The sequence below is a fragment of the Caretta caretta genome, chromosome 1, assembly GCF_965140235.1.
Source record: "Caretta caretta isolate rCarCar2 chromosome 1, rCarCar1.hap1, whole genome shotgun sequence".
NCBI classification, from domain to species: Eukaryota; Metazoa; Chordata; order Testudines; family Cheloniidae; genus Caretta; species Caretta caretta.
In genome coordinates this window covers 299,262,327-299,282,468 of record NC_134206.1, presented here as the reverse complement: position 1 = coordinate 299,282,468, position 20,142 = coordinate 299,262,327, and the positions used below count along the sequence as shown (strand labels likewise).

Here is a 20,142-nt window from a genome sequence, read left to right as displayed (position 1 = left end):
CATAAAATAGTCACCGATAAAGTCTGCATATGACAAAAGATTAGGGGGTGGTAAATAATGGAGAGAAATAATATCAGGCCAGTAATAGAGAGTGATGTGGATTGCTTGGTAAGCTGGTTGCAAGTAAACAACATGCATTTTAATACAGCTAAATGTAAATATATACATTTAGGACCAAAGAACATAAGCCACACTTATAAAACAGGGGATTCTATCCTGGAAAGCAGTGACTCTGAAAAAGATTTGGGAGTCATGGTGAATAATCAGCTGAATATGATTTCCCAGTGCAATGCTGGGGCTAAAAGGGCTAATGTGATCTTTGGATGCAAAAAGAGGGGAATCTTGAGATGGACAGGTTATTTCACCTCTGTATTTTGCATTGGTGAGCTCAGCGCTGGAATAGCGTGGCCAGTTCTGGTGTCCGCAATTCAAGAAGGATGCTGATAAACCGGAGAGTGTTCAGAGAAGAGCCATGAGAATGATTAAAAAAATTAGACAGCACGTCTTACAGTAATGACTCAAGGAGCTCAATATATTTAGCTTAAAGAGAAGGTTAAGGGGCGACTTGATTATAATCTATAAGTACTTACATGGGAAACAAATATTTGATAATGGGCTCTTTAATCTTGCAAACAAATGTCCAATGGATGGAAGATGAGGCTAGATAAATTCAGCCTGGAAACAAGGCATATATGTTTAACTGAAAGAGTAACTCATCACTGGAACAATTTACTAATAGATGTGATGGACTGTCAATTTTTAAATCAAGACTGGAATTTCTTTTAATCTTTTATTTTTAAAGATATGCTCTAGTTCAGAAAGGATTATTTGGGGGAAGTTCTCTGGTTTTGTCTTATACAGGAGATCAGACTGTCACTAGATGATCATAATGGTCTCTTCTTGCCCTGGAGTCTATGAATCCCTCCTATCCAGTAGATCCTCAGATCTTTTTCTTTCACCTCTCCAAACCCCTTCAACTATGCCTATGTTATCCAGCATACATTTGCATCAGATGGGCCCTTTGGGAAACACATCTACCAACTGAGTAAAAGGAGGGTTGAACAAACATTTGAAGTATTTGGATCTAGAAGGCCAAGAACAGCAATAAATAGAGGTTTTCCAGTAGCTCTGACTTCATCAGTTCCAGTGATAATAGGGAGGGGGAGAAAAGGCCTTTCCCTTGATAGAGTGTGAAGTAATCGGATTCCTATTTCTTTATCATTATAGTTCATGTTCTCGCAGAAATTCAAGGTGTCAGAGAAAGTTACTAGGGTTGTCAAGAGATTAAAAAAATTAATCGCGATTAATCGCGCAAACAAACAATAGGATACCATTTATTTAAATATTTTTGGATGTTTTTCTACTTTTCAAATAAATTGATTTCAATTACAAAACAGAATACAAACTGTACAGTGCTCACTTTATATTTATTTTTTATATTACAAATATTTTCACAGTAAAAACAAAATAAATAGTATTTTTCAATTCATCTAAGTACTGTAGTGTAATCTCTTTATCATGAAAGTTGAACTTACAAATGTAGAGTTATATACAAAAACCACTGCATTCAAAAATAAAACAGTATAAAACTTAGGAGCCTACAAAATGTAATTTTTTTTTGTTACGTAACTGCACTCAAAAACAAAACAATGTAAAAGTTTAGCGTGTACAAGTCCACTCAGTCCTACCTGAGCCAATCGCTCAGACAAATACGTTTGATTACAATTTGCAGGAGATAAAGTTGCCCGCTTCTTGTTTACAATGCCACCTGAAAGTGAGAACAGGAGTTTGCATGGCACTCTTGTAGCCTGCATCACAAGATATTTATATGCCAGATGCGCTAAAGATTCATATGTCCCTTCATGCTCCAACCATCAGTCCAGAGGACACGTGTCCATACTGATGATGGGGTTTGCTCGATAATAATCCAAAGCAGAGCGTACTGACATATGTTCATTTTCATCATCTGAGTCAGATGCCGCCAGTGGGCTGATTTTCTTTTTTTTTTTTTTTAGTGGTTCAAGTTCGGTAGCTTCCTCATCTGAGTGTTGCTCTTTTAAGACTTCTGAAAGCATGCTCCACTCCCCATCCCGATCAGATTTTGGAAGGAACTTCAGATTCTTAAACCTTGGGTTGAGTGCCGTAGCTATTTTTAGAATCTCACATTGATACCTTCTTTGCATTTTGTCAAATCTGCTGTGAAAGTGTTCTCAGAATGAACAACATGTGCTGGGTCATCATCCAAGACTGCTATAACATGAAATATATGGCAGAATGCAGGTAAAACAGAGCAGGAGACATACAATTCTCCCCCAAGCAGTTCAATCAAAAATGTAATTAACATATTTTTTTAACGAGAGTTATCAGCATGGAAGCATGTCTGCTGGAATGGTGGCATATATGGCACGTAAATACCTTGCAATGCTGGCTACAAAAGTGCCATGCAAACGCTTATTCTCACTTTCAGGTGACACTGTAAATAAGAAGCAGGCAGCAGTATCTCTCGTAAACTTAAACAAACGTGTTTGTCTTAGCAATTGGCTGAACAAGAAGTAGGACTGAGTGGACCTATAAGCTCTAAACTTTTAGATTGTTTTGTTTTTGAGTGCAGTTATGTAACAAAAAAAAATCTACATTTGTAAGTTACACTTTCACAATAAAGAGTGCACTACAGTACTTGTATGAGGTGAACTGAAAAATACTATTTATTTTATCATTTTACAGTGCAAACATTAATAAATAATATAAAGTGTGCATGATACACTTCGTATTCTGTGTTGTAATAGAAATCAATATATTTGAAAATGTAGAAAAACATCCAAAAATATGTAATAAATTTCAATTGGTATTCTATTGTTTAACAGTGCAATTAATCATTCATTTTTTAATCACGATTAATTTTTTTTTTGTTAATCGTATGAGTTAACTGTGACCAATCAACAGCCCTAAAAGTTACCTAAGCTTCACTTCACACTCCTCAACACAAAGCTGGTTGTCAATAAAACCAACATCTTCTGTGACTTGACCTCAGATGAAACCTCTAACCTAGTTTGCATCAACCAGACATATTTGTATGACATAGCTCATGTAGTACTGGAACAACTTTTGAATTTAAATTCAAATGAAATGTGTTTTTGTTTGTTTTTTTACACACACACACACACACACACACAGGAGAAATCAGGAGATGGTTACATAAAACAGTCAAAATATCAAGTTCATCATTTTTGAAAAACAATGTTTTGCAAAAGAACATGGGTTGAAATTTATCTATTTAGGTTTAAGATATCAAATACATTTAACACTCACAGAGCTAATTCTGAAAAAACAGGCTATAAATATTTTTCAAACCCACTAGTTCAAGTCTGTTCTTCTGTTGAACAGCTAATTAGGACCTCTTTTCTTCCCACACAAACTGTTCCTAACAGTGTTCAAAATAAAGATGGCACCCCATCATGATACAAGAACTCCATTTCATTTGACTACTTGTGCAAAAATAAAGCTTTCTGAAACTCAAAGTTCAATTACATTTTTGATAAAAAATTAAAAAAAAAAAAACAGCACTGTGATGCAGATTTAACAAAGGTCATGTAAACCGTAAAAGAGTCCAGTTCAGTATTTTTGACTCCTAATGGTTACGTATAGAATGAGAGGAAGCTATTTACTTATGATATACTCAGCTCTTCCTCATAATAATTTCATATTGAAGACCAATGACATAAGCAGTCATATACATTACAATGTCTTTGTAATACGTTTATAAATTTGTCTTCAGTCTCAACACTTGCAAATATTTCTTTTTCAAAAACTGCCATATGTGCATGCAAATACAAGCCCTTTTGGCTCGTCAATACACCAAGCTTGATTCAGTCACATATTTTGTAAAATCAGCATAGCAACCAATTCTCCTCCCTCCCACCCCACCCCCCAAAGAAATATAAATCAATACGGGAAGACACAAGAAGAGTCCTTAATAAGCTGCTGTAACGCAGACATGTTAAAACTCAGATATGCTAGATATGTTCTGGCCATTAGCACTGAGAGGTACTGCATTTCAAAGGAAATAAACATACCAGATTTGGTTAAATGTAACTAATTTGTAACTGTAAATACCCAGATGGCACATGACCAAACATATTTCACATGTTTTATGAAGAAAAATGACCTTGATAACTAAAAAAAAAAAAAAGCATTTGATTTATAATTTCTCAGTGCATATAAAGCCACAAGAGAGATCCAAATGGAAATCTGTATCTCACATTTACAAGTTTACCAGAAACAGCCCAGTCTTTTTAAAATACATGCAGAAATGTAGTGACCCAGATCTTAGAATCATAGATCCTCTGCTACAGCCAAGAAATGCACAACAAATGCCTGGAGGGGTGGGGGTTCAAAGGTGGCCTTGGAGCACCTCGTTTCCTAGCCGAGTTGTGCACCATTGTCAGTCTGCTGGTATAACTCAGTGATGTCTTTTGCTTTCCTCAAAATCATGCTGGGTGGAAGGGGCAATCCTATAACTGAGATCAGCAGAGCATAAGGATACTCCAGCCATGCTCCCTTTTTTCCATCATATCCCCATTTCAGCAGTGGAATGTGATGGGGCTGCAGCTCTATGCCTCTAGAAGCTCCCCTGAAACTGGGATGATCCTCAAATACCAGTCTACATCTCTTTTGCATTATCGTTGTACAGTAGAACCTCAGCTATGAACACCTCAGCAATAGTGGTTGTTCATAACTCTGAAATGTTCGTAACTCTAAACAAAACATTATGGTTGTTCTTTCAAAAGTTTACAACTTAACATTGACTTAATACAGCTTTGAAACTTTACTGCAGAAGAAAAATGCTGCTTTTAACCATCTTAATTTAAATGAAACACGCACAGAAACAGTTTCCTTGTCTTGTCAAGTTTTTTTTTTTTTTTTAAACTTTCCTTTTATTTTTAGTAGTTTATGTTTAACACAGTACTGTACAGTATTTGCTTCTTTTTTTTTGGTCTCTGCTGACTGATTGCGTACTTCCTGTTCCAACTGAGATGAGCAGTTGACTAGTCAGTTGATAACTCTGAGGTCCTACTGTAGTGCAAAGCTGGTGCACCAACATGTTTATTAAAGAGTGCTACATTTTATAAAATGTCAGAATCCACACAAAAACCCAAATCAATTTTTCTTTGGGTTTGTATAGCTTTGCACCAATTTGCAGTTTAGAAGCCAGATGAAATTCTTACTAAATTCAAAGCAAGCAATACAAGTTAATTTAAAGATCAATTTGGGAGTAATAAGCCCTAAAGCGTAACTTCAGAAATATTTTTCAAGAAACCATAACCATTTAACTTTATATATCAGTGGTTTTCAACCTTTTTTCATTTGCGGACCCCTAAAAAATTTCGTATGGAGGTTCAGACCCCTTTGAAAAGCTTAGACATAGTCTGCGGATCCCCAGGGGCCCACAGACCATAACTTGAAAAAACACTGTTATATAGCAATTCTGGTGTTCTTATACTCCTAAGGAATACTATTTGAAATTACATTAATAAAAGTGTGGCTTAGATTTCTACCTATTTATTTAGTTTGATATACCACTTAATTCTGTTAAATCTACAGAAAGCCACCTATTAAATGAAAAGCCTCTTTAATTACATTTTAAAAACTATGTTAAAAGAATGTTGTTTACTTTACAGAGTTAAGCACCTGAAAGTTAGGAAAAGCCAGATTTATAGTTGCCCATGCAACCTTAACTCTGCCCCCTTGTGTGTTTATCCTGTGCAATGAATGAAACAGGGATCGAAAGGGAAGGTGGGCAGCAGTGGGGGGTGTAGCATGTGATCAGTTAAAAGCAGAACTAATCTCACATTTTTTAACTTTTGAGCACTTAACTCTGCAACCCAAACAACATTATTTTAACATACTTTGGTTGGTTGATACAATTTCTTAGGGGGGTTATTTTCAAAAGGAAAACAAAAATTCTATTAGGTACAACTCTAACAAGCCCTTCATCAAGCATCTTCAGCAGGGTTTGAATCCTGAATATTTAGCATTGCAGCATAGACGTCCACCACTTGAACTACAGGCCTAACTACTTTAGCTGTCAGCAGAAGACTTATTACAGTGCATGTGTGTGGAGGAAGATGAGCCACAGGGACCATGTGCTGGGTTCACAGGGGGTGGTCCTGGTTAGCCAGCTCAGTTCTTTTTCCCTCTCTCCTACCCCCATCCAAAGTTGGGAGGACATCTGCCCCACGTGGTACCATTAGGTAGGTACAGGAGGGAGGGGGAACAGGCGTCTACTCCCAGGGATCCCACTGCAGTGTCCACCGGTGCTTGGGGAGTGATGTGGGCCTGGTATTTTAGAATATTTTCATGTTCTGTTATTTTGGCACGGTGCCACAATTTTCCTGAGCAATGGCAAGTGACAGAAAGTAATGATTTTCAGCTCTTTATATCTCAGCAAAATGTGAGCAGAATTTCATGGGACAAATAAAAAAGGCACTTAATCTAACTGTAGGGCTCTCCCCCTGCTAAATTTCAAAGGCTCGGTACAAGCAACAGAGGTTTCAAAGTTTCTCAAAAGAGATCAGAAGACTCTTTTATAATGGAAAGTATTAGGCAACCTAAATATAGAGGTCACTACCAGTTCCTTCTCTAAAGCAATATCTTAGGGCTCTGTTGAATTTCAGTGAGAGATTCAGCTGCATAAGGCATGATGAATATTGTCTTATCCACATGTATACAGCATCTTTCATCCAGAAAGTTCCCAAAATGTTTTACTAAGGACATAGAGAAATCACTTCATTCTGCATTGAAATGCAGTTCCCTACGCAGTGGAACACAATAACTTCGCACCCAGCAACTACAAACAACATAGGTTAGAAAGTAAATAAAAATACTATATCTACAGGAAGAATTTAGGTCATGAGTGAAGTTACCCAAAATGGAATCTGGCCTTACTATCCAAAGTAATGGAATTTTTAACTTACCGTCAAGACCTTTCTTTTATGTCTTATCCAAATAGCAGTATATTGAAGCCTGGCACCATGCTAGGGCACTGGTTTAGTGTTAACAAAAGGAAAAGAGTGCTACCTAATGAATCACATCACTTCCTGCAAGCATCCAGAATTTCTCTGGGAGGTCTCCCATCCAAGCACCGCCCAGTTTAACCATGCAAGATGATACTGCCACAAAGTTAATTTCACTCCATGATACAATCTGCTGTAATTATTCATTTTTATTATAGTTCAAAAATATAGGAAAATATAATGCAAAAAAACCCCCATATTTATATTGTTTTTACTTATCTTTTTATAAAATCATAATCAATGCCTATCTATTAAAATAAAAAAGTCAAACTTTGTGGAAATGTAAAAAAACTCCATTATTCTACAGTGAAAACATGAAAAGACTGAAAATATTTATTATTATATTAATATTGAAACTATGAAAATTCAAATCTCATTTTCACCTGTTCTCCAGTGGCTTTCAAAAAAAACAACCAAAAAAAACAAACACAACATTCATGGTCTGTAGTTGTCTGCATTTTTTCCCTGCAATTCTGAGTTAATTTAGTGAAATTTAGCATTCACAAAATGCAAAAATCTAAAAAGGTCAGGTACCAAGTAGGAAATTTCTCTGTTCTGAATCGCCCAGGCACCTCAACAATGGTCTACAATGGCCTAAAAGGCAGTCATACCACACAGTAAAAAAATTGATAGTGTTTTTGAGATGTGAACTAATAGCCTCATTATAGTTCTGAATAGGCATCAATTTTACTTATAAAAATATTATACTCTGAAGCAAAAGACTACAGAATTCATCCACTATCTCTCTAACAAAAGTGTTATTTTAGGAGTGACTAGTCTTCCCTCTGATTAAAAACTTTTTTTTGTATGAACTACTTGGAACACACTTTCAAAAGGTCCTCACTCTAGCCTATAACTGGATCTATGAATGGACCCTAATGAGTCCAATGAAGTTCTTCATGGGCACAGGGGTCCACCAGCACAAATCCAAATGCAGGATTAGGGCTTAATTTGTGCACACAAATGTAATTAAACATGTGAATCAACTATCTGTATATGTGACTGGCATGTATAAATTCAGGACTTTGCACACATGGTACTGTAAACACAACTTAGAAGGCTGCTTTTGAAAATGTGACTAAGTCTTATGGCAAGAAATCCATACATCTAGTCGGTTACACATTTGGTTTAGGTTTTAAGTGGAGAAACAAAAATCCATGGATCTACTGAAAACCTGCATATCAGAACTTCACTGAACAAGGAAAAACAAAATTAGGTTTTTGTTTCTTTTTAAAATACTGTAGAATAAAGCAATGATAGCATTGGTTTCCCATAGCTGCCTCTCTAGCCAATGCCACCTGTACATTCTAATACTTTTCTCCCAAATGATTTTTTTAGTGTAATAAAATACTATTTTAATTGGCTTTGAGTCCTTAATGAAGTTTAGAAGAAGCTGTCATCTTCACTTGTATTAAACTGGTTTGGGAAATTTTGCTTTCACTCTTCGGGCATTGTAACTTTTTATGGATGCTGTCTGACTATTAAGACGTATGTCTGCAGTGCTGTTGTACCCATGTTGGTCCCAGGATAGTAGAGACACATGGTGGGTGAGGTAGTATGTATAGGACCAACTTCTGTTGGTGAAAAGGAGAGGCTGTCGCGCTTACCCTGAGCTCTTGTTCAGGTTTGGGAAGCTTGTCTCTTTCACCAAAAGAAGTTGGTCCAGTAAAAGATATTACCTCACCCACCATTCTAATTCTTTAATTCTATTAAAGATGTATAGTTGATTAAATTCTCTGAAAACTGACAGTGACTTAAGCAGAAAACCAGTCTCATTTTAATTTAAAGTTAGCTTTGAAAAGATACTTTAAAATTCATTATGGTTTTTTACAAATCTGCAACAAGGTTGTCCAACTCCCCCCCCAGAAAAAAAACGTGACAGACATCTCTAGTCCTGAAGTTATTTTACTCAATTCTACACAGTTTTGTATTCTAACATTGACTTACCATAAATTCATTGCAAAAGTCATATACAGTATTGTTATTGTTTATGTCTGAATGAAATTCTTTAACTCCTGATAAGACTGCGACTTCTGTGGCCACTTAAACTTCTTTTGCTAACAGGATTAACTGATAAGGTATAATAGTAATAATAATAAAAGCTCATTAAATAAGTATTTTCTTATGCTAATGTGCAAAGGACTGTACAACTGCACGCTTGTTGGTTTTATAGAATTATCCATCCTCTAATGCATGTTCTAAACCAGGAGTAATCAATAGGCAGACTGGGGGCCAAATCTGGACCGCCAGACGCTTTTGAACAGACACCAGAATCTTTTTATTTACTTACTATCATTATAGGGGGGGTTTATTATTATTATTTCCTCTGGAGTCTGGACCTTGCCTGTACCCTAAGAAAAGTGGACCTTGACTAAAAATAATTGACTATCTCTGTTCTAACCTATAATATTAGAACTATACAGACATGCTGGATTCAAATAATTCCCAGCATGCTTTCTGAAGGAGTTCTAAAGGAAAAGGTTGTTCTGGGAAGTCACTGATTTTCAGACTGACTTTTCTGTATAACAAAACTCAGCCAATTTACATTTCTTTTATAAAAGTAGTAGCAGGGAATTGCCTCTGTAGAGATGGAATCTCTAAGGTGGGGTTGAAAATAAACTGGACAGTTCTTTAATGCTAGAGATAAAACAAACAAAAATGTAGGGATTTTTGTTTAGGTTTTTTGAGGAAATAGAATTAGGCTACGTCATAAAGAAAAAATACTGGTAATACAGGCAAATACTTTAGGCAAAATAGCATAAAGGTGATCCAGACCTGTCTTTCTTTCAATGAAAAAAAAAAAAAGTTTAACACATTGTACTTTGTACGGATAATTATTTTCAAGTTTTAATGTATAAAACTACCTCACTTTATGCTGCACAGAATTATTTTCATAATTAGGTGAATAAACCCCATAGGCATCATCTTAAAAAAATGTAACATTGCATACGCTATTTTAGTACAACATACAAAAGGAAACCTGCTTGGATACCACACATTAATCAAAGAACAAGATGCTAGTCAAGCCCAGGGAGCTCCTTGCAATGAAGGGAGCTCCCCTCCTCTTCCCTTCCAGATGATTTCAGAGCTGAATCAACTAGCATCTGGACAGGTATTCTGTTAATTTTATAAAGGAAAATGCCTCTTAGCGGGCAGAGCCAAAGCGTTAAACGAGTCTGGGATCAAACGCTGCTGCATTTCTGGTCCCTGTCCCTGCAGACCACGGGCGATAGGGTCCCCAATCAATCTGACCTAGTTCCCACTGCAGCAGGCGGCTCCCTGGCACGCCGGGGCTGCTGCGAGCTGCTCGCCGGCGACCGGGCCGGGATGGCCGGACACTCACCGGGTTGAGGTGCCCTTCCTCACATCGCACATCATGCACTTGAAGGCCTCGGCGCTGTTCCGGAAGGTGCACACGCTGCAGTCCCAGTAGCCCTCGTCCGAGGAGGGTTTCGGCTGCCGCTTCGGCCTGCAACACACACAACGAGGGGAGGGACAAAACAGGCAGGGCGGTGGGTCAGGCCCGGCTCTCAGCCCGGCCCGACCGCCCCCGCTGCAGCCCGGCTCCCGCGGCCGCCATGGCCGCTGCACGGCGGAGCCGGCTCGCCGCCGCTGCCTCCGCTGCTGCTGCTCCCGGCGCAGGGTCGGGCCCGGCCAGGAGGCGCCGCTAATCCAGGGCGCGGGCGCTGCCGGCGCCAGGCCCCCGCGCCGCCCTTACCTGGTCGGGCTCTTCTTGTCTCCCATGCCGGCTGCAGACGCGACCCCGGCCCGGCCCTTTGTGTGTTTGTAAATAAGGAGGAGCGCGGGGGGGAGGCCCTGGCTCGAGCGGGGAGGAGGAGCCGCCGCCGCAACCTCCAGCTGTCGGGGAAACTCCGGCTCCCGCTGCCGCCCGCCGCCCCCTCCTCCCTCACGTGTCCCCCCGCCGCCAACCAGCGGCCGCCCGCAGCCCTCTGCGCCCCAGGCCGCGCGAGGCGGCAGGTTCGCATCTGCTGGCGGCGCTGGCCGGCCGGAGGGGCGCGGGGACGCGGCTGCGGTGAGCGGGCGGCAGCCAGGGGAAGCGGCCGGAGAGCTGAGGCGACTAGGGCAGCCCGGGTCCCTCACCCGACACGGCGCTGGCTGTCGGGGTCGCCCTTTCACGGCCAGCGCCCGGGAGGCAGGCGGTAGGGAGATGGGAACTCGTGCGGGTGCTGGGCCAGCGGGTTGGGGGTCCCCGCCCCGCAGGGAGTGACGGTGTTGGGGTCCCCCGGGCCATTGTGTTGTCTCCTGCGCCTGTAACAGCTTGCCTAACAGCACATGGCAAGCAAGCTGCCAGGCGGGCTGAGAGACAGAGCCCCTCTCCAGCGATGACATATGTATTTCATATAGGCCCTGCGTGTTTTGATGTATTACAAATGCAGCCTGCATGGGCTGAAATACATGACAGAACCATTTTCCTATTACATGTAAATCAATGGTTTCAGAGGAACAGCCGTGTTAGTCTGTATTCGCAAAAAGAAAAGGAGTACTTGTGGCACCTTAGAGACAAATAAATTGGTTAGTCTCTAAGGTGCCACAAGTACTCCTTTTCTTTTTATGTAAATCAATGTCATCTCACCTAGGATGATATGCAAATTACACACAATGCAAGATTGCACCCCGTCCTCATAAAGCCAGGACTGATCCAGAAAACCTCTCCCTTTCACCTCTTCAAACAACACCTCTTCCTGTGAGCCAGAGACCTGGCCTCATTTATCAGCTCCAGACTGGATAACTATAATTCCCTGAATATAAATATGAACAATACTAAGGTTGCAGGTAGTACAGAATGAGACAGCCCACTTTCTCCACGGGTTAGGCCACATCAGCACTGGCTCTCGGTCCACTTTCACTGCTAGTTCAAGGCCTTGGGCATGCTCTTCATGGGTGGGGTGTAATAAAGAGAAGGAAAATGTAGGCAGAAAATCGAGAAGAATCTACTAATAGTGAGCTGTATTATACTAAAAGATTGTCCTATTTTAAACGGTTAAGTGAATTTCATCCTATTTGAATAACATTACAGAGAGAAGAAATACTATTTTTTGCATACCTTGGTACACTGATAGAGGCACAGGAAACCACCAATGACATGCGCCTACCTTTGATGTAACCACATCTAAAATATTGTTGGTCTGTGACACAGGACAGAGTGACTTTTGAAAGATGGATTCATGCTCCATGCAGTAGCACTCAGCAGCATTGCTCAACCTAGGAGGCAGGAAGAAGGAGAAACTTGCTCAGAGTGAGCAAGCTTCAGGTAAGTCCTGAGTTTGGGACAGTAATAGGACATTACAGAAATGTACTGCGAGGGAATATCTCTAGACTCCTAGGTGAACTTTATTCCCTTCTTCCCTGCAAAATGCAGCCACCTGGGGGCTCTTTGTCCACTCACAGGATTTTTTTCAAGTGACATCCTTAACACCAAAAATCCCTGTAGCCGGTCAATCTGATACCCAGCTGGCTTAGTGGTCAGGCAGCAGCTCCACAGTTCTCATTAGTCTTGTTCATTCTGGAGGAGGCACTGCCAAATCATATTCAATGCGCCTCAGACCCTTCTGTCCTTTCTACTCCCCCTGGGGTTCTTGCACAGCAAAGGGGAGTAGGAGCAATACAGAGGGACCCAGGCCACCCACTCCACCGGGTCCAAATCAAGGGCTCTAAAGTGGTATTGCAGGGTCCAGACCACTCGTTGGTCCACCCCAAGTTACACTTTTCCCTGGGTCAGTTGCTACTGGACCGTGGCTCTTTCATTTGGGGCATGGTCACAGTCATAGTAGTATCAGCTTAGTCTGCCAGGGGAACAATATCCCATTCTTTGGGGCCTCTTATGGGTTTCCAACTCCAAGAAGAGAGGAATATGAATCACTGCTTGCAGACTGGCCTTATCAGTGCTGTAGTCACTCTTCCACAGCTCCAGGCTTTAAATCTCACTTCCTGGTACAGCCTATAACTCCTTTTCCCCCTTCCTCTGGGCTACCAGTGCCCTTTTAACTGTCCCTCCACCTGGAGGATGCCCTACAGCTGCTACGGGGTGGGGGTCTTCCTAACCCACTAAGTACTGCCTTATGCCTTGCTCTGGTTTAATGGGGAGTCTGTAAACCCCATCCCACACCCTCCTCCCTCAGCTCCAGAGTCACTGCGTGAACTTGTATTGAGTCTTCCTGCCTCCACCAGTCTTGTGAAAAGAAGTCTGCATTTTTATACTCTGTGCCAGCTTGATGAAACACTGTTTAGTGGTATGGTTGCAGAGACAAATACTACCACATCACTCTGGCATTATGGTCCTTCAGGAACTGTAGCCATCATAAGGGACAGTCACCAGCTGGAATGGGTGGCCCCATAGGTAATAGCATAGGGCATCTATAGACCATTTTACCATTAGGGCCTCCTTCTCAGTCTCCAAGGAAGCAACTTCCTGGGGGAACAACTTCCTGCTGATGTTGAAGACAAGAGGTTCCACTACTACCACTTCCTGTGACAGTACAGCCCCAAGGCTGACATCAGATGCATCCATAAAGTGTGGTATGTAACTATCATTTAAATCAGCTTCTGTACCAGAAGACTGGAGGATAGCTAATGTGACACCATTTTTTAAAAAAAGGCTCCAGAGGTGAACCTGGCAATTACAGGCCAGTAAGCCTAACTTCAGTACCAGACAAATTGGTTGAAACTATAGTAAAGAACAGAATTATCAGACTCGTTGATAAAAATAATTTGTTGGGGAAGAGTCAGCATGGCTTTTGTAAAGGGAAATCATGCCTCACCAATCTAGTCAAATTCTTTGAGGGGGTCAGCAAACATATAGACAAGGGTAATCCAGGGGATATAGTGTACTTGGACCTTCAGAAAGCCTTTGACAAGTAAGCAATCATGGGATAAGAGGGAAGGTCTTCTCATGGATCCGTAACTGGTTAAAAGACAGAAAACAAAGGGTAGGAATAAATTATCAGTTTTCACAGTGGAAAGAGGTAGATAGTGGTGTCCCCCAGAGTTCTGTACTGGAACCAGTGCTATTCAACGTATTCATAAATGATTTGGAAAAAGGAGTAAACAGTGAGGTGGCAAAATTTGCAGATGATACAAAATTATTTGACATAGTTAAGTACAAAGCAGACTGCAAAGAGTTACAAAGGGATCTCGCAAAACTGGGTGAATGGGCCATAAAATGACAGATGAAATTCAATGTTTGTAAATGCAAAGTAATGCACATTGGAAAACAATCCCAACTGTACTTACAAAATGATGGAGTGTAAATTAACTGTTACCTCTCAAGAAAGAGATCTTGGAGTTATCGTGGATAGTTTTCTGAAAATATCTGCTCAGTTTGTAGCAGCAGTCACCAAAAAAAACCCCAGAATGTTTGGAACCAATAGGAAAGGGACAGATAATAAAACAGAAAATATCATAATGCCTCTGTATAAATCCATGGAATACTGTGTGCAATTCTGGTCACCCATCTCAAAAAAGATATAATAGAATTGGAAAAGGTACAGAGAAGGGCAACAAAAGAGTATGGGACAGCTTCCATACAAGAGATTAAAGACTGGGACTTTTCATCTCGGAAAAGAGATGACTTTGTTGTGGAGAAAGTGAATAAGGAAGTGTTATTTACTCCTTTACATAGCACAAGAACCAGAGGTCACCCAATGAAATTAATAGGCGGCAGATTTAAAACAAACAAAAGGAAGTCTTCACACAGTGCACAGTAAACCTGTGGAACTCATTGCCTGGGGATGTTATGAAGGCCAAAACTATAACAGGGCTCAAAAAAGAACTAGATAAGTTTATGAAGGATAGGTCCATCAATGGCTATTAGCCAAGATGGTCAGGGAGGCAACCCCATGCTGAGTATCCCTAGCTCCATTTGCCAGAAGCTGGGAGTGGACGATAGGGGATGATCACTCGATGACTGCCTGTTCTCTTCATTCCCTCAGAAGCATCTGGCATTGGCCACTGTCGGAAGACAGGATACTGGGTTAGATGGACCACTGGTCTGACCCAGTATGGCCATTCTTATGTTCATTTACAAAATAAAAGGCTTCAAGATGTCAGGGTGAAACAAAATGGGTTCCTGGATCAGTCATTCTTTTAATATCTGGAAGGTTTTGCCAAAGGCTTCAGTTCAATGGGTCTTCCTTGGTGTGGCATCTTTCACCAGTTATGTTAAAGAGTTGGTGATCATGGCAAAGTCGGGGATGAACCACCTATAATATTGTGCTAGCCCCAGGAAGCGGCACACCTGTTTCTTTGTAGAGGGGATAGTGCATTCTGACAAGGCCTTAATCTTTCCCACCAAAAGGCATAACTATTCCCCACCCACAGTATATCCCAGGTAGTTCACTTGTTGGTCAATTGACATTTAGCGGGGTTCACTTTCAGTCCAGCTTCCTGGAACACCTGTAGGACTGGTGTGAGGTGTTTCATGTGGTCGTCCCAGGTTTCACTACAAATGACAATATCATCAATATAAGTGACTGCATACTGTCTGGGTAGTCATAACACTTTTTCAAATAACCGCTGGAATGTAGCAGCAGCCCCATGCAGACCAAAGGGCATGGTTTTAAACTGGAATAAGCCCAGGGGTATATAGAAGGGGCAGCCTTCTCCTGGGATTCAGGGGTGGGGGATCTGCTAGTATCACTTGGTCAAATCAAGGGTGGAAATATATACCTGGTATCCCCAACTTCTCCAGATCTGAGGCATGGGATAGGTATCCAACTTGGATACTGCATTCACTTTTTGAAAGTCAGTGCAGAATTGTGTTGAACCATCTGGCTTGGGCACAAGTAGGATCAGACTTCACCACTTGTGTGACTTTTCGATGACCGCTAGCGTCAAGAAGTTCTGCTGTTCTTGCTGCACTGTCTCCCACATTTTCCTGGGTAGTGGTTGCACGGTTTCCCCCACTTTTTGTCTGGGTTCAGTTTCTATATTGTGCAACACCAAGTGAGTCTGACCTGGGTTTGCCAAAAACACAGAAAGGAAACTTGTGTATCTGCTGCTCCCATTTAAGTCATAACCCTTCTCTGATCAGCACTGTATCTGGATTGGGAACTGTTATAGCCTGGGAGCCAAGCTCAGGGTCAGGAGGGAACAGAGAGATGAGGACTCTCTCTTGCTCTTTCAACACTTTCAGCAGGTTAGTGTGATATATCTGAGTATTCTCTCTCTTTCCCGGTTGGTGAACTTCATAATCTACAGTTCTGGCCCAAATCACTACTTCAAAGGGACCTTGCCAATGGCCAACAACTTGGATTTGGAGGTAGGTAACAAAAGCAACACTTGGGCCCTCAGTTGGAATTCACAGATATAGGCCTCTTTATTATAGGTCCGCTCTTGGTCAAGTTGCACCTTCAGCATGTTTCCTTTGCAAATTCACCGCAGCCCTGAGCCCCTGCACAGGGCTTAATAGGCAGTAGACCAAATTCTTTGGTCAGTGTAAATGGACTTCATTGAAATTACTACAGATTTACACCAGTGTACATGAGATCAGAATTTGGCCTGTGTGTATTACCTTGGAAATGTCAAGAAAAACAGGGGAGTATGGAGGACTTATGTATTAGGAGGGGAGAAGGATCTTTGAACTGCACTGTTCTTTTTAATTAATGTAATGTAATTAATTAACTAATTAAGCAACCTTTTTACAGGAAAGACTTATGGAAGTGATAACTTCTTTAGAAGAGTACACTCTGAGGACTACAAGAAACAAGCACCAATGTGTACAGTACCACAAGATCTCACACCAATTATTTATTGTATATAGCACGGGTGGCCAACCTGTGGCTCCGAAGCCACATGCAGCTCTTCAGAAGTTAATATACGTCTCTTTGTATAGGCACTGACTCCGGGGTTGGAGCTACGGGCACCAACTTTCCAATGTGCTGGGGGGTGCTCACTGCTCAACCCCTGGCTCTGCCACAGGCCCTACCCTCACTCGACCCCTTCCTGCCCCTCCCCTGAGCCTACCGTGCCCTCGCTCCTCCCCCGTCCTCCCAAAGCCTCCTGCATGCCATGAAACAGCTGATGGGGAGGGAGGGGAAGGCACCAGTGGGCTGGAGGCACTGGGAGCCTGGGCGGGAGAGGGGGAGAGCTGATGGGGGGCTGCTGCCATATAACTGTGGCTCTTTGGCAATGTGCATTGATAAATTCTGGCTCCTTCTCAGGCTCAGTTTGGCCACCCCTGGTATATAGGATCAGATCTTCCCCTCCCAGTATAAAACCCATGGCAGGGTGCTCTGGAGGAGGAAGTCTCCATGAGAATCTCTTGACAGAGCTCCTGTCCCCATATCATCCCAGAGGGGAGAGAAGGAAAAGTTTAATTAAGGTGAGGCACCCAGGAATGATGTTAATAGATCACTCTTTATTTCTTGGCCCCAGTCACCCGATCTGAGTCGGGACTTTGAAAGTTTCCCGATCCCCCACATAGCAGGTGTCAATAACCATGGATATTGTTATGCTTTCCCTTTTCCTTTTTTAAATTAAATCAAAATAAAATATAATATCAAGCAAAAACAACCACACACTAATATAGCCAATGAATAACACACAATGGAGAGATCTATGATGATGGTCAAGATAGACAATTGGAAGCTCTTTAATAAATGAGAGGATGATTCTGCTTTACTAGATGCCTCACCACTACTGCTGTGTTTTCTATAAAAATCTGTAATAAACTCACCTTTTATCTTCCTTATATCCTTTCCCACTCGTTGTACTTTTATTGTTGATAAGTGTAATATTTCAATTGACTGTTTTATAGAACCTGTTTATTATGGTTTTTTTTCAAAATGAAAGAAAGAGAGCAAGGGGAATTTTTAATTAATGTGGAGTGCACCCTCAGGCTCTGCCTGTAGGTACAGTACACTGTATACAGTGAGCCCATGGCATTGACAGGTGGTCTGGAGCTGTGAGAAGGAGAAACCTCTCAACGGGCCTGTCAGTCATATTAGATCAGGTTTGAGTCACTCTGTTAGATGATGGTTCAAAGAGAAGCAGTTAGTAAAGTCTAGATGACCCAGTAGAATGCATTTTTAAGACCATTTTCACATTGCAAGAAGTGTCCAGAAAATAGTAAATAATAATACTGACCTCTACAGATTTTCACTCTTGGAACTCTCAAGTTGAACACTGCGAGCTGGCTCCTTCAGTATGGTGTAGTGGCTTTGCACTATCTTGCTCGTGTTTTTTTGGCTACAAAACCTGCGCAAAAGGCCCCTGGAGGATGCAAGTTTAACCCTGCAATGGCATACAGCTGACAGGGGCTCATATGTAACACCTCTTTCTTGTTGCTGGTGAGCAGGAAAAGGGGATGTGGTTACTGAAAAGGAGGAGTGATGAAGACACACGTACACAACACCGATCTTGAATTAGAGTTTTAACCTTTTGCAGCTTCTACAGATTGGTGTAAATTAGAACAACCATCAGAATGCTCTGATGTTGTAGGGGAGGGGGATATAAGCATGAAAGGGGGTCAATTTATGAATTTGTCAGGGTGCTGAAATCTGACAACCTAGGTTTGTCAATATATAATAGAATCCGGTAGGATAACCCCGTTTTATTGAGCCCAAGAGGTGTTAGCTTACTAGTTTTAACTCTGGTTTCTTTTCTGGTCAACTTTTAACTTGAATAGTATTTTTCAAGTCAGAACTCCTGCTTATTCTTAACCAACCAACAATTTATTAATTCACCCAGAACCACATTAATATACAATCAACAGTTCACCACTTAAATGTAGACACAACCAATTGTGTGTACCACACACACAATACAGTCTTGCTAGCAATCATCATAGACTAGAGCTGAGGCTCAGCGGTTGTATCCAGGAATAATGCAAATTACCAAGATTTCTTATTACATTTACTTATGATAATAAATTCTCAATTCCTAATACATTTATCACATTTCCAAGGATCCACTAATCTTGAAGGCATCTTTTAAGAGTGTGGTACTCCTCTTTGACTAGATTGGTGCAGAAGAGAACGGTTTAGAATATTAAAAGTAGGGCTGTCAATCGCAGTTAACACATGCAATTAACTCAAAACATGAATCATGATTAAAAAAATTAATCGTGATTAATCATAGTTTTAATAGCACTGTTAAACAATAAAATACCAATTGAAATTTATTAAATATCTTTGGATTTTTTTCTACATTTTCAAATATATTGATTTCAATTACAACACAATACAACATGTACAGTGCTCACTTTATATTATTTTTTATTACAAATATTTGCACTGGAAAAATGATAAGCAAAAGAAATAGTATTTTTCAATTCACCTTATACAAGTACTGTAGTGCAATCTCTTTATTGTGAAAGTGCACTTTACAAATGTAGATTTTTTTTTTTACTTAACTGCACTCAAAAACAAAACAATGTAAAACTTTAAATCCTACAAGTCCATTCAGTCCTACTTGTTCAGGCAATTACTAAGACAAACAAGTTTGTTTACATTTACAGGAGATAATGCTGCCCACTTCTTATTTACAATGTCACCTGAAAATGAAAACAGGCATTCGCATTGCACTTTTGAAGCCAGCGTTGCAATGTATTTATGTGCCAGATACACTAAACATTTGCATGCCCCTTCATGCTTGGCCACCATTCTAGACGACATGTTTCCATGCTGATGACACTTGTTAAAAAAAAAAATGTGTTAATTACATTTGTGACTGAACTCCTTGGGGGAGAATAGTATGTCTCCTGCTCTGTTTTACCGCATTCTAGCATATATTTCATGTTATAGCAGTCTCAGATGATGACCCAGCAGGTTATTCAATTAAGAACACTTTCGCTGCAGATTTGACAAAATGCAAAGAAGGTACCAATGTGAGATTTCTAAAGATATCTACAGGACTTGAACCAAGGTTTAAGAATCTGAAGTGCCTTCCAAAATCTGATCAGGATGAGGTGTGGACCATGCTTTTAGAAGTCTCAAAAGAGCAACACTCTGATGCAGAAACTACAGAATCTGAACCACCAAAAAAGGAAATCAACCTTCTGCTGGTGGCATCTGTCTCAGATAATGAAAATGAACATGCATCGGTCTGCACT

General features: G+C 40.9%; 1 protein-coding gene and 1 long non-coding RNA gene across 2 annotated transcripts in view; one reads left to right on the top strand and one right to left on the bottom strand.

Annotated features, from left to right (window-relative positions):
* The window catches only part of YAF2 (YY1 associated factor 2), a 42,469-nt gene extending 31,493 nt beyond the window's left edge, over window positions 1-10,976 (bottom strand). The window contains exons 1-2 of the mRNA XM_048836032.2: window positions 10,792-10,976; window positions 10,417-10,542 (exon numbers count right to left, since the gene is read on the bottom strand). Coding sequence (XP_048691989.1) covers window positions 10,417-10,542; window positions 10,792-10,817 — 152 coding nt within the window. The 5' untranslated portion in view covers window positions 10,818-10,976. The remainder of the gene's footprint in view (window positions 1-10,416; window positions 10,543-10,791) is intronic.
* Window positions 10,977-11,039: 63 nt separating this feature from the next.
* Window positions 11,040-17,781, top strand: LOC125630304 (uncharacterized). Its single transcript, XR_007354618.2, has 5 exons — window positions 11,040-11,233; window positions 12,112-12,345; window positions 13,485-13,610; window positions 16,290-16,350; window positions 16,736-17,781. It is a non-coding gene; the product is annotated as an uncharacterized LOC125630304 (long non-coding RNA).
* The last annotated feature ends 2,361 nt before the right edge of the window (window positions 17,782-20,142 follow it).